At 39.0% G+C, this 22478-nt stretch overlaps 2 protein-coding genes across 7 annotated transcripts in view; one reads left to right on the top strand and one right to left on the bottom strand.

Annotated features, from left to right (window-relative positions):
• The window catches only part of LOC132050083 (uncharacterized), a 61712-nt gene that overhangs the window by 1101 nt on the left and 38133 nt on the right, over positions 1 to 22478 (top strand). The gene's annotated exons all lie outside the window — the stretch shown is intronic.
• On the bottom strand, positions 525 to 4999 carry LOC132050082 (glycine-rich RNA-binding protein RZ1A-like). Of its 4 annotated transcripts, XM_059441135.1 has the most exons (4): positions 4890 to 4999; positions 2748 to 2879; positions 1014 to 1655; positions 525 to 927 (listed from the first exon to the last, which is right to left on the bottom strand). In XM_059441135.1, the coding sequence occupies exons 2-3, from the start codon at positions 2856 to 2858 to the stop codon at positions 1032 to 1034; spliced, it is 735 nt and encodes a 244-aa protein (XP_059297118.1). In that variant the 5' UTR covers positions 2859 to 2879; positions 4890 to 4999; the 3' UTR covers positions 525 to 927; positions 1014 to 1031. The 4 variants fall into 4 exon arrangements, with proteins under 4 accessions (XP_059297118.1, XP_059297119.1, XP_059297116.1 ...); XM_059441136.1 differs by lacking the exon at positions 4890 to 4999 and having other exon boundaries at positions 1018 to 1655; positions 2748 to 3993; XM_059441133.1 differs by lacking the exon at positions 4890 to 4999 and having other exon boundaries at positions 2748 to 3992.

Below are 22478 nucleotides of genomic sequence, written 5' to 3'. Positions count from 1 at the left end.
ACTTGAAACAAAAAGACATTTTCATCGGGGGTTTAAAAATGTGGGAGCCACGCCCTACGAAAAAAGAACAAAAAACCATTCCATCCCGGAGCAACATCAGAACCAGAACAAACTTAATGGACCTCTGTGGCTGAACTCAAGAGTATCTAACAACTTGCCATCTAAGAGGAAACTTAAGTCATCCTCCAGCAATCCTTGCCGAACTCAAGAGCAATTAGTGGTGTAATAACTTGCAGAAGGATTGTCGCTGTCCAAAATGCTTTCTCAAATTAATTATGTTTAAATGCACCAAACTAGCAAAGAGACCAAATCATGTACCCAAAAAAGGCCATTTGAACACAGGCAGCCTGTCAAAAGGTTAACATCATTAATACTGTAAAGCTGCAAATTGGAACTGACTAAATGGAGGAATAATGCAATAGATTACCCGTTTTAACTCCCATTAACTGTTTAGAGATTCTAAGAGAACACAAAAGAAAACCACTTCTAATTCACCCTCGCTTCCCAATTTGACATGAACACGCTTATGTACCGCAGAAATTTTATCACCAGTACAGATTTTTGGCAATTCATCAGACCCATCTATCACCACAAAATTTCAGAGGTGCAATTGCGAACGCAAGAGACCATTATGATTGCAGCAGCAAACAACAGTATTCTACTAGCCAAGCCAACAAAGCAAATAACCAGCAGCCATAGTAGCATTCAAAAGTGTGAGACCACATTCAAAATCGCAAATTAAGCACGCATAAGATCCCAATCAATCCATACTATTGATATTTTACGGACATAGAACAGTAGATTAAAGTGCCAGGTTTCATGAGTTCAAAAGATTGATCCACTTCTGCCCACAGGTCAAGGAAACAAGATGCCATCGGACATACTTCAAACCATCCGCACCCAGCTTGGTTGGGCCTAGCTCTTCAGCTGCAACCAACCGGATAAAACTTCAGTTATCACAATTAAATGATTCCATAAATATCAAAAGGTGAAAATCAGAAAGACCAAAATACCTACTGCACCTTAATGCATTAACCAGCGCGAGAGCCAGAACCCCGACGATCGTATGGCCCTGAACGATCACGGCTATATCGTTCACCTCCCCCATGTCCACCATCATCCCTGCTGCTGCGGCTTCCAAAGCGATCTCCGTTTCTATCAGGTCCATAGTGGCCACTACCTCTAGAACCACCACCTCCGCCACCACCATACCTATCATATTTGCCGCCGCCGCCGCCGCCACCACCATACCTATCATCTCTGCCGCCGCTACCACCATACCTATCATCTCTGCCGCCGTCACCACCATACCTATCATCTCTGCCGCCATACCGACCACCCCGACCTCCTTCACTGGGGCATTCTCTAGCGAAGTGTCCAGGCTTGCCACACTTAAAGCACTCTCCGCCACCAGATCCCCGCCCACCTCCATATTCACGATTACTGCGATCACGACCTCGATCTCGGTCACGGGGCCGATCACTATCATAATCTCTACCTGAACTTTGTTGAGGCTGGGCTTTGTCCACAGTAATAGGACGGCCATCCAAATCCATCCCATTCATCGCTTCAATGGCTTCTTCCATTGCTTTCTTTTCATCAAATGTAACAAAACCAAATCCTTTAGATCGGCCAGAGAACTTGTCAACTACAACCTGAACCAAACAGAAAAAGAGTCTAGACAGCAGTGGCGTGGGGCATGTTTAAAATCTATATCCAGATAAAGTACGAGCAAGTGGGAAACAAGATAAGGAAAGAGGAAAGAGACAAAGAGGTCGTCACTTCAAGTGTTGCCATAGACTTAATGTCACAGACACCAAAACGTATTCCGCAATATTGGTCAGTAAAGTGCTCACGACATGTCTGTAGCATATCAGTGTTTATTCTCACACGGATAGATGTTTGTGGCACCGGTGGTTTCATGCAGTGGCTGAAATTGCATCTTCCAAAATAAAATAAATTATTTCTTCCCTAACAATGCTCTGGAGTTCTGGCAACGACGACTGATCCTATAGGTTTGAGTATTTTGGTCGCACTAGTCTAGAAAAGTAATTGATGCTTTTCCAGAATTCCCAGACTGTATGTGGGATACACAGGTTTTATATTCAACGAGTGCAAAGCTAGAGGTCTTATCACAAAGACTATGAGTTTCACTCATATAGACTTTTTGAGCGGGAAAAATAGACTAGCAGGCTCTTACAACTCATACGTACATTTTTTTTTTCTTAAATAAGTAGTTACTCACATTTAATAAGGGGGTTGAGCGTATATTTTCCTGCTCATTTTGCTTCTTAGCTCTCTTTAAATTAAAAAAAAAAAAAAAAGCCTCCTGCTATTCCACGGGGAGAAAACCTCATTTCTTTTTTATTTACCCTTAAGCATGAGAAGGGAGCACAGCACTACGTGTGGTGTAAATAAAAAAAAATAGTACATAACATGCTACAACAAACAATGTGCGGGAGCTCTTGAAAAAATGCTTTCATGATAAGAATGAAACTAACTCAAAGCGGTTAAAAAAGAGTTTCTGTTTGTTTCAGCAAGAACAGGCATGGAGAAAGGAGATTGTACCAGTAAAATATCAAAGACACCACTTTCTCTTGAGGAGGAATTTAAAAGGAAAGAATGGACCGACCTAACAGTTTGCGCAACAGAAGGACAAGTTGTGTGTGCATAGGAGGAGGTGGTGGGCGGAAGAAGCCCAAAAAAATAGACAGTAAGACAACCTGTAAAGAATAACTAATCCTTACCTTTGCGTCAAGAAGATTGCCAAACTTCCTAAATGCGTATTTTAGCCCTCGATCTGATGTTGACCATGACAAGTTACCAATGAAACAGCGGTAATCATCATCCTCCCCCATTTTTTAAACAGCTTTTTCCTACTGAAAAGGAAAGACATGGGAGAAAGATAGAGGGGGAGAGAAGGGGTGAGGAAAATCAAGAATGAACCAAAGGCGGAACACAGCAAAGCAAAATTAACAGAATGTTGTTACAGCAGGTCCTGTTAACACAGGTTTTATCACGAGAGCCATTGTCTATGCACTACAAACATTCAGGCTCAAATAGACAAATTAAAAAGTGCTCCAAGTAATCATCAATGATGAGGGTTCCTAATTACTGATCTATTGACCAACTTTGAAAACGTAGAGACTACAAGGCAAAAGTATCATGCTTTGGTCTATTTAACAAGCATATAATCTATCCGCTTATCAAATATGTGCTACTGTGTGGACATACATATCATGTTATGTATGCTTTCATCAATGCTGTGACACTTTGTCTTGTTACAAAGCTCTGAGTTTTGCATAAAGTAGCTTCTAGAAAATGAATAATTGAGTGCAGAATAATATGATCAAAAGTTGAAAACTACCATGAGCAAATAGAAAAAGGGCTGAAAGTAGGTGCAGCAAAGTTCAAACAAGAATGCCCTCCTGTCTAATAAAATAATATTGTAGAACCTAATATCTATTAGACCGTAAAGTAGCTAATAAAGTCCTCCTTATTAACACAAAATATTCTAATCACGGGGCGAGGAAAGGGAGTTTCTTAAATGGATGGTTTAAAATGGGTTGTATAAATGGATGATTCAACCTATCACAAATTTGTTTGGGTTCAAGTGATGTTGTCAAAACGGATGAGGAGTGGATCACACACTCATAACCGACCTGTCCAACACAGAACACTTATAAATTTGCTTTTTTTTTTTCTCTTTTCCACTTTGTTTTAGCGTAGTGGGGGAGGGAGGGAGAGGCAAGGGCAACTTAAATAGATTATTGAGTTGCAAAAAAGGTTATTTATTAACAACAAAGTAAAAAATATTTCCAAGTTCAATATTTTAAAATTATTTTGTTCTTTTTTTGTTTTTAGAGGGTAACAGTAAGTATATAATAGCAAAACAGTAGATGAGTTGTACTGAAACCGTATTTACAAGTGAGCAAAAGGAAAAAGGAGAATATATCAGACCAATCTTCTTCTTTTTTTATGATAAGGGAACCGCAACCGCTATCCTTCGGGTGCGCACAGGGTAAACCCCGCTCCCCGTGTAAGTGCCCACATAAATCACACAGAGAGACAACCCGCACTAGGCAAGCTCAGCGACGAGCTCGACCTTAAGGGGCAAATCCCGCTCGTTGTAGGCAGGGGGTTTCGAACCTGAGACCTCTACTAAGGAAGTCCCATGCTCAACCAACTGAGCCACCCTTGCGGGCTATATCAGACCAATCTTTTACCCTAACAAGAACCTAAAATGTCTAGGATAGAAATGATATCAACTGTAACAGTCTAGGAGCACCAGAAATAATTAAGTAGCACATAATTCAATTTGAGCTGAGGGTCTATTGGAAACAGTCTCTCTACCCCCACAAAGGCAGCGGGTTAAGGTCTACATATATCCTACCCTTCTCAGACCCCATTTATGTGATTACACTGGGTCTATTGTTGCACGTAATGTAGCCCAAGTTGAAACCAACTATTTGGGTGGGTTGATCTAGGTGAAACCCATATTAGTCTTCTAATTAACATCACACCCCCAACCCATTCAAAATTGGATGGAATTTGGAATTATTTTCAAATTTATGGTTCAAAATCAAAACCAATAATCGAATAGGAACATCTTTCTTTCACTTTAATCTTTCTTTCACTTTAACAATTTATCTCAAATACTTAACAAAAAAATGCATTATCTTTTAATATGCGGGCAAATATTGAACAGACAAATACAGAAAAAAAAAATTGACGTTCTTCTAATCTGAAATATTAACAAACAAGAGATTCTAACTCAAGAAATTACACAATTTAGGGACAAAACCTAAGTAAATACTCAAATATATTGGCAAAAAGGATTGAAGATACAAGTGTTGGTGTGATTAAAGAGTTATAAAATTGATGGGTACCTTGAAGAGTGAAGAGCCGCAAAGAGAAGGTTTAGCGTTTTCTCGAATATTATTAGGGTATTATTATTAGTATAGAGATGGAGACAGTTGAATGTGATCGGATTTAGGGTGTGTTCGGTATGGGAAAAATGTTTTTTAATTTTCTCAGGTTCTTTGGTCAAAAATTTTAAAAACTATTTTCTTTAAAATTAAAAAAAATAATTTTCCTAATAAAAGTAGGAAAAATAAATTCACAAGTTCATTCTACCAATCACCCAACCCAACCCCAACCACTCCCAACCCCTCACCCATGCCACCCCCCACCCACTACCCCAACCCCCCTACCTAAAAATAAATTTTTTTCAAAAAAAAAGTTTTGACTTTTTTTTGCACCCCCACGCCACCCCGCACCCTATCCCTACCCCTCCCCCCGCACCCTTAGCCCCCTCACCTCCCCCCAAAAAAATTAATATTTTTGGAAAAAAGGTTTTGACATTTTTTTTTTATTTTTTGCACCCCCAACCTGACGCCCCCCCCCCCCCCCCCCCCACCCCAAAAAAAAATAATTTTGGAAAAAAAAATTGATATTTTTTTGCACCCCCACCCCAAAAAAATATTGTTTTTGAAAAAAAGTTTTGACATTATTTTTGGTTTTTTGCACCCCCACTCCACCCCGCACCCTACCCCTCCACACACACAAAAAAAAATCATTTATTTTAAAAATAAAAAGTTTTGACTTTTTTTTGCACCCCACCCCATACCCTACCCCTCCCCCCGCCTCCCCAAAAAAATTAATATTTTTGGAAAAAAGATTTTGACATTATTTTTGGTTTATTGCACCGCCTAACCCCCACCCCACGCCCTACCCCCCCCCCAAATATTTTTTTTGAAAAAAAAAGAAAGTTTTGACATTTGTTTTGATTTTTTGCACACAACCCCCCTCCAAAAAAATTGAAAAAAGTTGACAATTATAAAAATTGAATGTTTGCGTGGTTAAAAATTAAAACTTTTGGAGGTGGTGATGGGATATTGGGGGGGGGGGGGGGGGGGGGGGGGGGGGGGGGGTGGGTGGTGAAAAGATTTTTTTTTTGGGTAGGGGGTGTCTGGGGGTGTAGAAACCCGTAAAAGACAATAAAAAACTTCAAAAAAAAATGTTAGGGTTAGGGGGGTGTTGGTGTGGTATGGGTTCCATGCAAGGGGGGAGGGGGTGATGGGGGACGTGATCGTGTAGAAAATTCAGAAAAAAATTAAAAACTTCAAAAAAAATGTTGTGGGGGTTGCGTGCGGGGATAGGGTGCGGGCGGAGGGGTGGTGTATGGGTTACGGGAGTGGTTGGGCGTGGGGTGCAAAAATCAAAAATAAAATAAAAAAAATAAAAAATGAAGGGGGTGGGGGGTGTAGGGATGGGTGGGAGTGGGGGGTATGGGGTTGGGTTGGAGTTGGTGAGGGTTGGGGATGGGGGTGCAAAAATAAAAAAATAAAAATCAAAAGAAATTTTTTTTTAGAAGGGGGTGGGGGCATAGGTGGGTGGGTGGGAGTGGGGTGGGGGTATGGGGTTGGGTTGGAGTTGGTGAGGCTTGGATGAGTATTTTTCGGAAAATATTTTCTATCAACCAAACGAACATGAGAAAATAAGTAAGAAATTCCCTTATTTTCCATTACCCAAACGAACATGAGAAAATAAGTGGAAATTCACTTATTTTCTAGAAAAACATTTTCCAGGAAAACATTTTCCTCCATACCGAACACACCCTTAGGGTGTGTTCGGTATGGAGGAAAATGTCTTGAAAAATAAGTGAATTTCTATTTATTTTCTCATATTCATTTAGGTAGTGAAAAATAAGTAAATTTTTTACTTATTTTTCATATTCGTTTGGGTGGTAGAAAATATTTTTAAAACTTTAAAAAAAAAATTGGAGGGGGTGGTGGGGTGTCTGGAGGGGGGAGGTCTTCGGGGTGAAAAATAAAAAAAGAAACTTTAAAACTTTTTTTTTAAGAAAAAAAGAAGAAAAAATTGGGGTGGGGTGGGGGGGGAGGGATGTGGTGGTATAGAAACCCTAGAAGAAAAATTAAAAAAAAAAATGGGGGAGGGGGTGTGTGGAGGCGATGGGGGGTACGGGGTAGGTTGCAGGATGGGGGTGGGTGGTGCATAGGTTGCAGGAGTGGTTGGGGTTTGGTGGTTGGGGAGTGGGTGGTGCATGGGTTGGGGTTTGGTAGTTGGGGGTTGGGTGGTTGGTGAAATGTCACTTGTGGACTTGTTTTCTCTACTTTGATTAGGGAAGTCATTTTCCCCATTTTTAAGGAACTTATTTTCCTAAGGAAAATGTTTTTCAAAATTTTTGACCAAATGAATATAAAAAAATTGGAAAACATATTCCAAACAATGGTTTCCTCCATACCGAACACACCCTTAGTTCAAATGGTTTTTCTTTAATTTTTGAAACTCTTCCAAAATTATACAATGACACACAAATATTTAGCCTATTTGATCAAGCTTCTAAAATCAGCTTATTTTAAAAAGTGTTTTTCAAAAAAGTTATTTTGGCAAAAAAAGTTATCTTTGGTCAATTAATTTAAAAAGCATTTTTGAGCAGCAATTAATATTTACCCAAGCTTATAAAAAGCGCTTCTAAAGTGTATTTTTCTCAAAAGTGCTTTTAGGCAGAAGATATTTTTTTAGCTTCTAAAAAATAGTTTTTTTTTGTAATTAAGATATTTTATTTACCAAGGGAAAATATGTACAATCATAACAAAACCCCACAGTTGGGCATGATCCCAACTCTGCCAAAGTCTAGTATTTCCTTCCCAGTTTCTTAACTCCTCTCCTATGCATGTGATCAATCTACTTCTTCCTACTTTCTCCTACGGATAGTTATTCAAATCTTTAAGCACCCCAGCCAACTTCGGAAATATAGCACCCCTGCAATGCATTTCTCATACTATGAGCTTGCAAATAACCTCGGCAGGTCTCTATTTATTTTGAAATATCCTATTGTTTCTTCCATTTTGAAATATCCTATTGTTTCTTTACTGCCAGATGAAATATTTGCTACAGGCCAACATCACTCTATAAACTTGAGCTTTAGCATTCTTCCCATTTGCATGTTGTATTGCCCAATTTTGTTCTTCAGTCCACTTCAGAGCTTATCGTTGCACCCTTGCCACTTTAACAACTTAGTCCAAATAGTTCTGGAATAAGGGCAGTGAAAAAATAAATGTTCCACCTCCTCATCCACTGCTCCACACAACCCACATGCTTTGTTATTTATCATTCCCCATTTTGCCAATCTAACTCTTGTGTACAACTTGTTGTGAGCGACCATCCTAAGAGTGAAAATCCATTTTGGATGACCAAGATTGTTACACACTAGCCTCCTCCAAGAAACCTTAGCGAAAGTTCCTCTGAGCTGCTGATAGATCTTCTTAATTGAGTATTGGTCCATAGCTAAAACAACTTGATATGAACAGCCAGCTATACTAAAGTACTCTCTTGCCTTCAGTGTCTTTTTGATGATCCAGGATGCAGTCTTTGCATGGACCTCCCATATTGGATTATGCTTTATATAATAAATGTGGATCTATTAAATCCACAATTCATCCTTTTTGTGGCAAATATTCCATAGATGCCTGCTTATTACGGCCTTGTTCCACAGCCCGATGTCCACTAGATTCAGGCCACCTACTGTCTATGGTGTGCATATTTTGTGCCATGCCAGAGGAGCCTTTTTTGTATTCTCAACTTGCCCAGTCTACAGGAACTTACTATACACAGCCTTAATCATCTTAATAATCTTCTTAGGTAGCACAAAGATTTGTGCCCAAAAGGTCTGTATGGAAAACAACACACTTTTTATCAACTGTAATCTACCAGCATATGATAAATTTTTAATTATCCAGGATGTCACCCTTCCTACCATTTGCTCCCAAAGAGGATTACATTGTGTAATAGTTGTTCTTTTGGTACTTCGAGGAACTCCTAGATACCTCACTGGTAGTTCTCCCTTTTCAAACCCCAAATGATCCAGTATTTGTTGTTGCACCATATCGTCTACTCTACATAAGAACACAGAGCTTTTGTTCTTGTTCACCATTAGTCCAGAAGCTAGGGAGAATTGTTGAAAGCATTCGTATAGAATTTGGACTGAACCTAAGTCACCCCTACTGAATAACAATAGGTCATCTGCAAACCTAGCTGCACAATATGTAACTTCTCACACCTTGGATGGTAGTTGAAGTCCGGGAGATGTTTAAATTTCTTCAAGCTTCTGGTCAAATACTCCATTGCCAAAACAAATAGGAACGGAGACAGGGGATCTCCTTGTCTAAGGCCTTTTCTAGCTGCAAATGGTTCTGTTGGACATCCATTAATTAAGATCGAATAGGTGACACTTTGGATACATGTCATTATCCAACTTACAAATTGCTCGGGAAAAGCTAGTCCATATAGAATTTGTTCAAGATATATCCATTTCAAAGAGTCATAAGCTTTTTGCATGTCAAGCTTGAGCATGCATCTTGGTGACACCCCTTTTCTCCTGAATCCCTTAACCAACTCGTAGCTAAGTATTATATTGTCTGTGATCACTCTACCGAGTACAAAAGCTGATTGCCCTTTATCAACCAAACTATCCATGACAACCTGTAATCTCTTGGTAAGAACTTTGGATATAATCTTGTAGAGAGTGGTACAACAAGAGATGGGTCTATATTCTTTCACTGATGAAGGGTGATTGACCTTTGATATCAAAGTGACTTAAGTGCAATTAACTGGTGATACATTTGACTGGTAGTAAAGAAATTGAGAACCGCATCAGTGATCTCCTCTCCTATTATGGACCAAGTTTGCTTGAAGAAATAAGCATTTAGTCCATCACACCCCGGAGCCTTCAAATCATCTATATCTTTCAAAGCCTCATAAACTTCCTATCTAGTAACTGGTCTGATAAGTGCTTGTTGCTACTTCTTTGTCAAAACAGGTCCTTCTCTTATTATATTGGGATTAATTGCTGGTAGTCTAGTATTGTTTGATCCCAATAGTGTTTTATAGAACCCCAAGTATCTCACTTTGTACTTCTGAATCAATTTGTAAGATGCAACCTTGAGCATTACTGAGGTTCCTTATGTGGTTCAAGGACTGTCTATTCTTCATATTGGCAAAAAAAATAGGCAGTATTAGAATCGCCCAACCTCAACCACTGTATTCTTGATTTTTGCCTATATACACTTTCCTCAATTTTACTCCACTTCTCTAGTTGTATTTTCAGCTCTTTTTCATCTGCAATAAGCCGTGGTGCTGGTATGCTATTCCCCATCTGGACCTGAACTTGTTTCAGCTGACTTCTAATAGTGTTTAGTTTTTCCTCCACTCCTCTGAACTGTGTAGTAGTTAAGGTCTTTAAATGCTACTTCACTACCTTTAGCTTATTCCATGTTGTTCTCAAGTTCACATGTGAGTCAGTATGTTTCCAACGGCCTGCAACGAGAGGCATGAACTGAGGGCTTTCCACTAGGCAGTTGAGGAATTTAAAAGGTCTCCCTCTATTTTGTGATAACTGCTGGAACCTGATCCATAAAGGAGAATGATCAGAAAAGTTTGGCTCCATGATCAGCACTGGTTCTGAGGTCATCTGTGTTATCCATGTAGAATTGACAATGGCCCTATCAATCCTGCTATAAACATGGTTATTAGTCCATGTATAAGACCTTCCTACATAGTGTAGATCTGTTAATCCACAATTATCAAGGCAATCTTGAAAATCCCTAGTTTCCACATCCTTGAATGGAGTGCCTTTTTGTCTATCTTCTAAATTCAATACAGCATTATAATCACCCATTGCCAACCAAGAGCCTTGGGTTATTTGATTCAAACTTCTTAGCTTACTCCATAAACTCCTTCTATCTTAGATTGTATGCAACCCATATATAGCAGTAAAGTGAAAAACCTGTTATAGATTATAGATTCTAATCATACAATGTATATATTGAGAGCCTGATTCCATCAACTTAAAGTCAATAAGGTTGGGATTCCAGACAACCTATACTCTTCCTTTATTAGTGGCACTCATATTTGAGCACCATGACCAACTTGGCACAACAAATTTGAGTGCCTTGGATGCCTTCGTATCATTCATTCTATGCTCCATAATACCTATCAAAGCAATTTTATTCACCTTTAGAAACACCTTTAACTCCCTTTTCTTATGGGCTTAGTTCAACCCTCTAACATTCCAAGTGACAATTATTGGGACAGTATGTGGAAATTATTATCGCCTTCTTCGTTCTCCTTACTAAATTGGCCTCTTTCTTTACTTGTCAATCCTGAGATAGTGATATTTTTACTGCTCAACGGATCATATCCATTTTTAGTATTGACATTGTTCTCATCACCCATTACACCTTTTGCTGGCTTGGCTGCAGATTTCCCTATTACAACAGTCTACTTATCAAGACACTGTGTTGGGGCAGTTGTGTTTCTTGTTATGGATACATAAGCTATAATATTTGTGGGAGCAATTACAGTCTTCATGGTTGGTGCAGCCTGTTGGACTTGTTGCTCTGAACTAGTTCCCTCTCCAGTGTTCTTCCCATTCTCCTGCCATTTCTTCACCATCTTAGGAGGTCTTGCTATAGCCGGTTGGGGCGGTTCTCTTTGGGTGGTTACTTTTAAACAATTATGTCCTATTTCTATACATTTACCACAATACTCTGGCAGCTAGTCATACACAACTTGTTGCTCAAACATCTTCCCCTTTGGATCAAGCACCTTTACAACCTTCGGCAGAGGTCTTGTTATATCCATTTCCACCAGTATCCTAGCATAGGATATCTGAGCTACATTAGTGGTACAGTCATCTGCATACACTGTATTTCCTAGGATGCTCCCAATTTTACTCAGTATTTGCATACTCCAACAATTCAATAGTAATTTAGGAAGTTTTACCTATAATGAACAATAGTGTTGACTTCATCATTCACCTGGAAATCAAGTGTCCATTTCTTTATGGTTGCTGGTCTGTTGTTGATGGTGTGAGGTCCAGATAACATGACCTCATCTCTCTCCTCGACCTTCTTAAAGAGAATAACAAAGTAATCATCTTAGTGGTAAAAAAATTCAGGCTTACTCGCGAAATTCCATTGGGATCTAAAGAACCTCTCTAGGGAACCAATAGATGGTGAGTCCCCAATCAGGTAGAGAATCATAGCTGCTTCCCATTTTACGGTTCTCCCTATCAATTTCCTCCCGATCAAGTTGCACAATTTTCTCTCCTTCTTGAATGATTGGTGCTATGAAATGGAGATTCATACCTCTCGAGGCCAGTTTTCCCCCTATTACCACATTTGCCCAGGTTTGTGCATCATTCTCAGTTGGTGGTAATTCGATTTTTTTCTGTACCCCTGGGATGGTCACAGAGCTCTTTGTCACGCCCCAACTAGAGGTATCGTGCGGGCACCTACCCATTTACACCTCGGTAGGCGAACCCTTTCCCAAATCATTCATTCAACCACAATAAAATTAATCAAGGCAAACAAATATAAGTCTCACACATAGATAATAATAAAGATAGTGAATAAGTGCAGAAATAATACATCAATCCCAGGAGTCTGTCTAAGGCCGTACAAGAGCCACTACTACAAATACTATATGTCTTAATACGAATACATGTCTGAAAATGGAATATTGTCTCAGAATATCAAATTAGACAAGTAACTAAGAAGAGGCATTGGGGCAGTGAATCTATCCAATGCTCACCCTAGAATACTCGTCAGAAGGCCTCGAGACTCGGTCGGGCGCGTGTCGATCCGGTCCACAAAACTCTGTATTCAAAAAGAATACAGCAAGGTAGAATCAGTACACAACACGTACTGAGTAGGTATCATAGGCCGACAGCAGTTAGAAGATCATATATATAAGAAAGAGACTGAAAAAGTAGGCATGCTCACAATCAGAATGAACTACACACAATCTAAATATCGAATCCAGTACCAATCTACCAAGTCTAATCAATCACCTCAAGGTTGCTATAATCCCGATCCACATCTCAAGAATCATCATCAAGTACAAGTATCACCAAGAATCAATCAACAAGTCCCAAACAATACCAATAATAAGAATGAGATGAATGCAATGCATATGCAATGATACACACACACTTCGAGCGGAATATCTCGTCGCCTCGACAGTCATGACCCATGGGGGACCACTAAGTCCATGTACCTGCTACAGAATGCACAGCCCGATCCAATAGTCAGTTTGCGGAACGTGCAACCCGATCCCAGTTAGTGTTGCGGTACGTGCAACCCGATCCCAGTTAGTGTTGCGGCGCGCAACCCGATCCCAACATATATACGTGAATGAGTGAATGCATGATAACAATGCCAACAAGAATATATCGTCAAAAGTGCCACACATGGACACAAATCTCACTCACAATAACAATGTCATAATCCTTACTTCCTTTCCAACAACCTTATTCATGATATATATGCTTTCCGACACACAAGTAATCACTAAGCATCAACTCTCTAAAATCAATCATGTGGCGGCGAGCCAACAACTCACAATAAGTAACAACACAATGGAACACAATAAGGCAATAAGCCATAAATCACAACAATACCAACCTAAGTCTTTCATCCCAACTTCATACCCGAAGGTTTACATGCTTTCTCCGACAATCACTAACTATACATATAATTCGCTAATCGAAGTCTAACCGAAAGATAAGTCGTAACCTATAAATCCGAACAAGAGCTTCGAACCGTCACACCTTGACCTTGCCTTTCCGTGACGCCTCTAAGTACTCAAAGTCTAATCATAATCGAATTCTGTATTAAAACCATGAATAAGGACACCTATATTGCTATGCTTCTAGCTAGGTCAAATTCTAACCCAAGGAAGTTGGGAAAACGGGCCCACAAGGGTAAAACGAGAAATCAAAAAATGGAACATGCAATTCAAGCTCTAGGTGATAAAACCCACTAATCATTTGCTAAAACAACTCAAGATTAAGCCTAATTCGGATTTAAAGCAAAACCCCCAAATTTGGGTATGAACCTTAATTCTCCAATCCTCAAATTAACCATTAATAATGGAAGAAATAAGCTTAACAACAAGGAATTCATCAAACTCTATGGTTATTCTAGTCAATTTCACCACCAATTTCTATTTTAGAAGTCTAAACCCATTTTAAGAATTATAACACAAGACTCATATTCTCTATGTAGATTCTAGTGATTCTAAGCATGGAATACGAATCTAAGAGGGCAAATGATGAAGGCTGGGGTCATATATCTTACCTCCAAGAAGAATCAGTCCACGATAGCTCTACTCCCCCAAAGAGTGCTTAGAAGAGTGATGAGAAGAAGTGATAGGGTTTAAGGGACTTAGCTTGAGAAAAGAGAAATAATTCTGCCCAACTACGGCTGCAGCGGTCAAGGAGCCGCTACAGCGCACGCGCTGTGGCGCATAGCTGGATCGCCATGGTGGCCTTCACTAAAAATCAACATGTCGCTATAGCGATAAGAGACCCCCTACAACGGCTAGTCACCAATACTCTCCAGTCCGCTATAGCCGTCCCCTAGGCGCTATAGCATGACCGCTGCAGCGGTTATGGTACCGCTGCAGCGCTTACACCAGAACCAAAATATTCTAGTTTTGACCAATCTCATCTCGAAATTCGACTATCACCTGAGGCCCCACAGATACCAAACAAACATGCACACACATATAAAAACGCACTATGAATTCACTCGTGGCCTCAAATTTCCCAACGGAGATCTATTTGACCAAGTCAACCCCCAATGGCCTAAAGCCAAGTTCCTAACCCAAGTTTTAAAATGCTCCCAATTGCATTGGGAATCGAACCAAACATACTACCAAGTGATAAATGACTATTCGGACCTCCAGGAATTGACAAAATTTCGAAAAAGGTCCGTTTACTCAAAAGTCAACTTTGAGTCAAATGGATTCCACTTTGAGGCTCAAACCTATAAAAGTCACTCTAAAACCCGCTCGAAGACCTAGGGAAGTGTCAACAGGGGTAAAAAGTCATTAGCACTGTAACGACCAATCAAGTCGTTACACTCTTGCCCTGAGAATCAAGAATTTTTCCTAGTTCTGTCGTCTTAACCCCGGACTCAGAGGTGTGTGTCACATGCGCCTTTTGTTTCTGTAGTTCAGCTAGGGTTTGTGTTATTGTTCCATTGAATTTTTGCTTAGATTCTAGAGATTATACCATCGTAGTCCCCTTGCTCCCATTTGAAACAGACCGCAGTTCTATTTGGCCCTCAGTTATCTTTAATTTCTCCATTGATTGGACTGGTAGATCCTTGGTACTAGCTTTTGGAGTAACCAGTCCATCTCTATAAGCTCCCTCGGGCGAGCCAACTTTTCCAAAAGTTTGTTTGCGTTCCTCACCTAGGACGAAATTTGCAAGTTAAATCGTCGAGGTTCCTTTCTGCGCATCTTTTCTAGGTCTTCCCCTCGCCATGTCAGCTGGTGGAGCATGTTAGTACACCCTATCGTGTGTCGAGAGCTAGTCTAGAAAAAATAGCTTTTACTACTCCCCAAAAGAACTTATTTTCTCTCAAAAGCTTGGCCAAACACCTCACTTTTTGAAAATAAGCATTTTTGTGAAAAAATAAGCTTGGCCAAATAGGCTAAATAATCCCTCGTTCCAATTTATGTTATACAGTTTGAATTTCCAGGGTTAAACTTTTTTATTTTAACTGTAAGTTCTGACATAAAATTTTTTAAGATAATTTATATTGTAAATTGAAAGAAAATAAGACAATATAAAACAAGATACATAGACAAGAGATATGGGAGAGAACACCATAATTATTTATTTCTTCTGTGTTCATAAAAGGATGAGAAACATCTCTTTTATAGGATATGAAACCACCGAATGTTACATCTTTATGAGAGTATTAATAAGATATGTATATCTAAATGACATCCACTTCAATTAACGAATATAATGAATTCATAACACTTCCCCTTGGATGTCTATTTGAGAGATAGTGTGCCTCATTAAAACCTTACTAGGAAAAACCCAGTGGAAAAAATCCTTAGTGAAGGAAAAAGAGTACACGCATCTTGTAATACACATTGAGTCTTTGCGTCATTGAAAACCTTACCAGGAAAACCCAATTGGGACAAAATCTTGGTTAAGGAAAAAAGAGTACAGTGCGTATTTTCTCCCTTTGATAGAAACTTCACTATATCTCGAAGACGATGCATACCAATCTTGTATCTTAGCTTCTCAAAGGTTGATTTTGGTAATGCTTTAGTGAACATATCTATAAGATTATCGCTCGACCGGATCTGTTGAGCATCTATCTCACCATTCTATTGAAGATCATGTCTGAAAAAGAATTTTGGTGAAATGTGCTTTGTTCTGTCTCCTTTGATGTATCCTCCCTATAATTGAGCTATGCAAGCAGCATTATCTTCATACAATATTGTTGGAATCTTCGGTTGCAATAAAAGACCACATAACTGTAAAATATATTAAGTCATTGATCTCAACCATACACACCCTTGGCTTGCTTCATGAATGGCTACAATCTCAGCATGATTTGAAGATGTAGCTCATAGAGTTTGTTTCGTTGAATGCCATGATATAGTTGTATCCCTATAAGTAAATAGATATCCTGTTTAAGACCAGGCTTTATGTGCATCAGACAAATAACTGGCATCTGCATAACCAATCATCTCGGATTTGGATTCATTAGAATAAATAATCTCATATCAATGGTTCCTCTGAGGTATCTGAAAATATGCTTAACACCATTCCAGTGTCTTTTTGTTGGGGAGGAAATGAACTTTGCTAATAAGCTTACTGCAAAAGCTATATTAGGTCGAGTATTATTAGAAAGATACATTAGTGCCCCAATCGCACTAAGATACGGAGTTTCATCTCCAAGGAGCTTTTCGTCATCTTTTTGAGGCCGGAATGGATCTTTATTTATATCAAGTGATCTTACAACCATCGGGGTGCTCAATGGATGTTCTGTATCCATGTGAAATCGTTTTAATATCTTTTCAGTGTATGTAGACTGATGGACAAATATTCCATTCTTTAAATGCTCAATCTGCAGGCCAAGATAAAATTTTGTCTTCTCAAGATCTTTCATTTCAAACTCTTTCTTCAAATATTCTACTATCTTTGAAAGTTCTCTAGGAGTTCCAATGATATTCAAATCATCAACATAGACGGCTATTATAACAAATTCAGTTTCTGACCTTCTTACAAAAACACAAGGGCAAATAGGATCATTTTTATACCTTTCCTTTTGCAAATACTTGCTAAGATGATTGTACAACATTCGCCCTGATTGTTTCAATCCGTAGAAGGACTTCTGAAGCTTTATTGAACAAGTTTCTCGAGAGCCTTTGTATGCTTCAGGCAATTTGAATCCTTCAGGAATTTTCATAAAAATTTCATTGTCTAGTGAGCCATATAAATAGGCTGTGACAACATCCATTAGGCGCATATCAAGTTTTTGATTTACTGCCATGTCACGCCCCGAACCATAGCTTAGGCGTAACACGGCACTCGGTGCCTGACTGTGACCGAGCGAACCACATGGCTTCTTTGAATTAACATAGGGCATGAACTGAATGCGGAATATAATTTTAAAACATGGATAGTCTGAATAACATGAGTTATCATAATACTAATGAAAATACTGTTTAAACATGATGTGGAAATAATCTGAAAATATAATAAATGCTGAGCCAATCTTTTGGTTATACGACTCTGAACATCTGACATGACATAACTATATGAAACCTCTGCATGAGTCTGACTGCTAAACTGTTTACCGGGACAAGGCCCCCGACATACCTTAACGGCAAAATTAACATGAAATATAAATACTGACTAAACCCTGAATGAGCTGGGGCTCACCAAAAAGTTGATACGAGCAGTTTCCTAACGAGATGATCCATTATCCTGTAAATCTGCATCGTGAACTGCAGGCCCCCAGGCAAATAAAAGGGGACGTCAGTATATTTGAATTGTACTGATATGTAAAGCAACTGAATAAAATAAGCATGGCATATGGAAATAATAGAACTGAATTGAAACTGTATCTGTAAGCTGAACGTGAACATGAGTATCATTTGACATGAGTGTGTGTGTGTGTATATATATATATATATATATATATATAACATGAGTAAAATCATTTTTAGTTAAGAGAGCATTAATATAACCGACAATATGAATCACCACGTAGGTACGTGGAGTCTGATACTTGGCTCGACCAGCAGAGCAATCTCATACCTTGCCAAGGGTATGAGACATAAACATGACATGAAAAGATTCAATCAATAAAACATGAAGGAGTCGTCCTAACTGGGCGGAGCTATCCTTATCCTACAGTGGCAAGCGTAGTTTCAGGCTATCTAAGCCTTCTCGATAATCTGTGCAACTCCAAAAAACATGAACATGAAAATAGGTGGCATATGAGCCTATGGTTTTCTTAAATACAATTTGTAGACATGAATTGTAAGTATAATTTAACATGAATATATAATCACATAATATACTTGTATCAAAACATGGAGACATGTAGGATTTTCATGAAAATAAGCATAATGGTTCATATCGTGCATTTAAGAACCCATGGAATGCAAAGTATGGGTTTTCATGGATTATGGACAGATTCTCAATAACCAAAATGGAATACCAAGAACACAATAACGAATTATTAATACAAACATGGTGTATCATGGTACATGTACTTAGGATTATCATGAACATGTCTAGAACCCTAGTTTTTTATGAGCTTTCGTATAATCATGGAAGAACGTGGTGTAAAAAGAACAATGATATTCCCACACGTAGATAGAAACCCTACATGCCTTAATTACTCCCAAAACTTGAGAAAAGTTTGAATCTTTGAAGCAGAATTCCAAAATCTTGAATCTTGAATCTTGAACCTTGAGATGGGTTTTCTTGAAAATCCTAGGTTGTTAACATAGGATTTAGCTTAGAATTCATGTATAATCATTAAAATTCACCTGGGAATACATGGGAGGGACTTACCTTGATGTATAAGGATGAGAAGAAGAGAGAATGGTCATTCTAGGGCTTGGGGATATGAAGAATGAAGTGAAAAGGCCTTAAAACGAAGTTTTAAAGTTGTTGTCGGACCTGTTTTACGCTCATGTTGTAGGCTATGCGTCCACCAAACACAATATGCAGGGACCTGGTTGTTTACCAGTTCCCTTTCGCAAAGCAATAAGTACAGAAGGCGAGATTTTAGCGTGAAAAACTCCTTGCTCAAGGGATTAAAAACCACGATCTACCCCAGTAGGATTTCACTTCACTAACCGAGCAACTTCATATTACAACCTATTGTAAGCTAGGAACTAACTCCCATAATCCCTCAACCCTTACAATAGTAGCAACCTAGGAACTAACTCCCATAGTCCCTCAACCTTTGCAATACTCCGATTGCAAATACCTCTACTTGACTAACTCTAGTCAAGGAAAATAAGGTCGACTACCTCTTAGCCGGAACCAACTAATACGCCTTAGACTAACACTAGCTAAGGGTACCACTTAATAGATTGAAAGATAAACTGCCTAATAACTACTAAGAATTTGAAATACCTACAATAGCTTCTTATAAGAGAAGAGTAGCTTTACAAGTAAAAGCACATGAAACAAAGCTTAAAACAAACTAGGAGACTAAAGCATATTCAGTGTTGGAATCAGGTCCTTCAGTTTATGATTGGATTTGTTGAACACTTGGAGAGTCTTGCGACGGCTGCACCGTTTGGGTGATTTTTAGGTTTTCCAAGTGATACACAATATGTTGCAACATGTTGTATATATAGTGAGAAGCATGTAGGATGGATAAAGACCACTCATTAAATACTTTTACCTATAGCATGGGCCACCTCACTGTTGTATTTGTGTGCAGTGAGTGGCTAGGCTTTACAGCTGTCTCTGCTAAAGGTGCATGGTACACAGAGAGCAGACCAAGTCTCTATCTGGATCTGAATCAGTTTGACAATCATCAAAACAAAAAACACTTGGATTTATCAATTTCCCCCGTTTTGATGATGTCAAACTAATAGACGATGTTCCCCCTGAGAACCAGCTTCCCACTTGCTCTCTCTATGAAGCAGACTATCATTTTCAAGGCACCTACAACGTGTTAGCAACAAAAAAAAATTCCAACTGGAAGACCAGATCGCCACATTATCAGTACATATCAATCTTCCAGTTTTTTTTTCCAGCATTTATCCCCCCCAGCATCTCTTCCCCCTTTGTTCATCATGAGCATCACCTATTCATCATCTACTCATCTTCCCCCTTTTAGCATTATCAAAAAGCACTGAAAGCTAGTAAGAAGTTCTACCATATTAACTCAAACGCGTAGGGGTAACAAATACGAGTAGAATTAGAGGGAAATAAGCAAACAACAAAGCACAAGACAATGTAATTTGCCCAAATAGAAATTAGAAAATAGGAGAGTAATCTAGTCAGTACTAAAAAATATAGATTCATACTACAAATGTACCAACAGTCATATTAGGAAAAAGAGAGCAGAATCTAAGCAGAGGGGGAAATGAGATGGGCTAAGAAGAATTCTTGGTACTATTTAGGGCTTGAATGAGTTTGTCAACTCTTTCATTATGAGCTTGTTGGTCCTTTAGCATTTGGTCCTAAAATTCACTTTGACTTTTAGCCGGTCCCTCTTAGCCCGCAGTTTGTCCATTTCAGTTGCTTCTTCAGTACTAGAACCTGAGGCCTCTATTCGTTCGACTAATTTCTCTTTTAAAAGTGCACTTTCTGCTTTGAGCTGCTGAATTTCTGCATTGACTGCCTCCTGAGCTTCAATTAAGATTGAGATAGTGGAGGGGCTGGCATTATCCGCTGCTTTGGGTGTGAGTCCACAGTCTTCCAAAGTGGCTAGCGAGATCAAATGCTCTTTTATCCCTAGAGAGGCAGTGCCAGTTTTCACTTGAAAGTGTATAAGCACCATTATGAGAAAGAAGCCATAGGGGAGACCAAATTTCCTTTTCACAGTCCTTACCACTTTTATCATCCACTCAATCATAATACTAATAGGTTGATTGGTTCAAAAGATATTAGAGCTTCATGAGGACCAGGTCTGCGACAGTAATGCTAGAGCTTTCTGTAGCTCTTGGCAAATTCAAAGACCATTTGGTGCTCAGGTTTTAGCTCGTGCTTGTGGAGACTCACCTTTGTAGTAGACCTTGCTATCTTTACGATGACCTTTTTGAAATTAGTAGAGCCCTTTCCCGTTATAGCTCTCACCCCATCTGTCTTCACTTCCAAGATTTGTGCAAGTATTGACTTAGTCAACACAAACTCCTTTCCATTTACTGTCAAGGCCAGAGCATCATCATCGATTTTGACCAAGCCTTTGTATAGTTCGGTAAATTCAGCTTTATACACGCTGGGTGTTGGTGGAGTGAAGAGATAAGTCCATCCTTGAAATTCCACCATCTCCATTAACTCTTACATCCCAGATACCTCCTGTAGGCTTACATCGAGAATTCTTCCGAAAAGAACCTTCTGTTGCTACAGATTATCTTTACTTTTTTGTTTTTTGGAAGAACCAGGTTCCTCATTTAACACCACTTTTCTTTTTTTTTTTTAGAAGAAAGTTGAATATCATGATCTCCTTCTTCCCTTTCCCTCCAACTTTTATTTTCAACTTGTTCACTCGTGTCTCTTTCAGATTTGAGATTTTGAGTGCTTTCTATTTCTCCGACCACCTTGTTCTTAGAATTCCTTCTAAATAGAGGAATTTCTTCTTCTTCATCAATTTCTCTTTCATCAATAAGACCACCCTTTTCTTTCCTACTGCTTTTCTTTTCTTGCTCTCAGTTTGATTGCATTGCTCACTTTGACTGGAGATGGCTGACAGCGATGTGAATTTCCTTGTTGTTCTGCGCTTTTAGGGTATGATTCATTCGAATTTTGGTCAGAGGAAGATAAACAGTTTGACTCTGAAGAGTTGGAGTCCATTTTCATTTAGAGACACAAAGTAACACCTGGTGACAAGAGATAATGTAAGGAGATTTCGACAGGGTTGTGTAAGGAATAAGCTTAGAGAGATACACGAATGATCTGAGGATTTCTAATAGAAGAAGAGAGAGACACAAAGGAAGTATTTAAGGTGGCCTATGCGATGCTTTGGAGAAGGTGCAATAAGAGGGAACGGGTCGGTTCATGAGAAAGGCAATGATTCGTGGGAGACGTTATTTTGAGAATTTCTTTTGGTGAAAGGTGTATGACTTCAATCGGCACATTTTGCAGTTTAATCACATATATGAGTACTGAAAGGATTACTAACCTGAGTCACAGGGACCAGATCCCTAAACAAAATTCTTGAGACAAAAGACAACTTTGAAGTGTGCGACATTGCTTGTGCTTACTCTCTCTTGGTTCTTTCATGGACGCATACCTGTAATGGTATAAGAGTGAGTTAGACCTAGTCGAAAAACACTTATCAGCCCAATACCTTTCTTATTTTCATGATTTTTCAAGAAATTTAAGAAATCCGGTTCTTGATTTTTGGCACCACTTGACTCAGGAAGAGAGTTTCTCCCTTTTT

The sequence above is a fragment of the Lycium ferocissimum genome, chromosome 3 (genome assembly GCF_029784015.1).
Source record: "Lycium ferocissimum isolate CSIRO_LF1 chromosome 3, AGI_CSIRO_Lferr_CH_V1, whole genome shotgun sequence".
NCBI classification, from domain to species: domain Eukaryota; kingdom Viridiplantae; phylum Streptophyta; class Magnoliopsida; order Solanales; family Solanaceae; genus Lycium; species Lycium ferocissimum.
Note: the sequence above shows the minus strand (reverse complement) of the source record. Positions and strands in the feature narration are given on the sequence as shown.

Bases quoted from the DNA above. Each gene is read 5' to 3' on its own strand.
- LOC132050082 (XM_059441135.1), bottom strand. From the start codon at position 2,858: ATGGGGGAGGATGATGATTACCGCTGTTTCATTGGTAACTTGTCATGG. The intron at 1,656-2,747 runs GTAAGGATTAGT...TGTTTGGTTCAG, and splicing joins GCAATCTTCTTGACGCAAAG to GTTGTAGTTGACAAGTTCTC.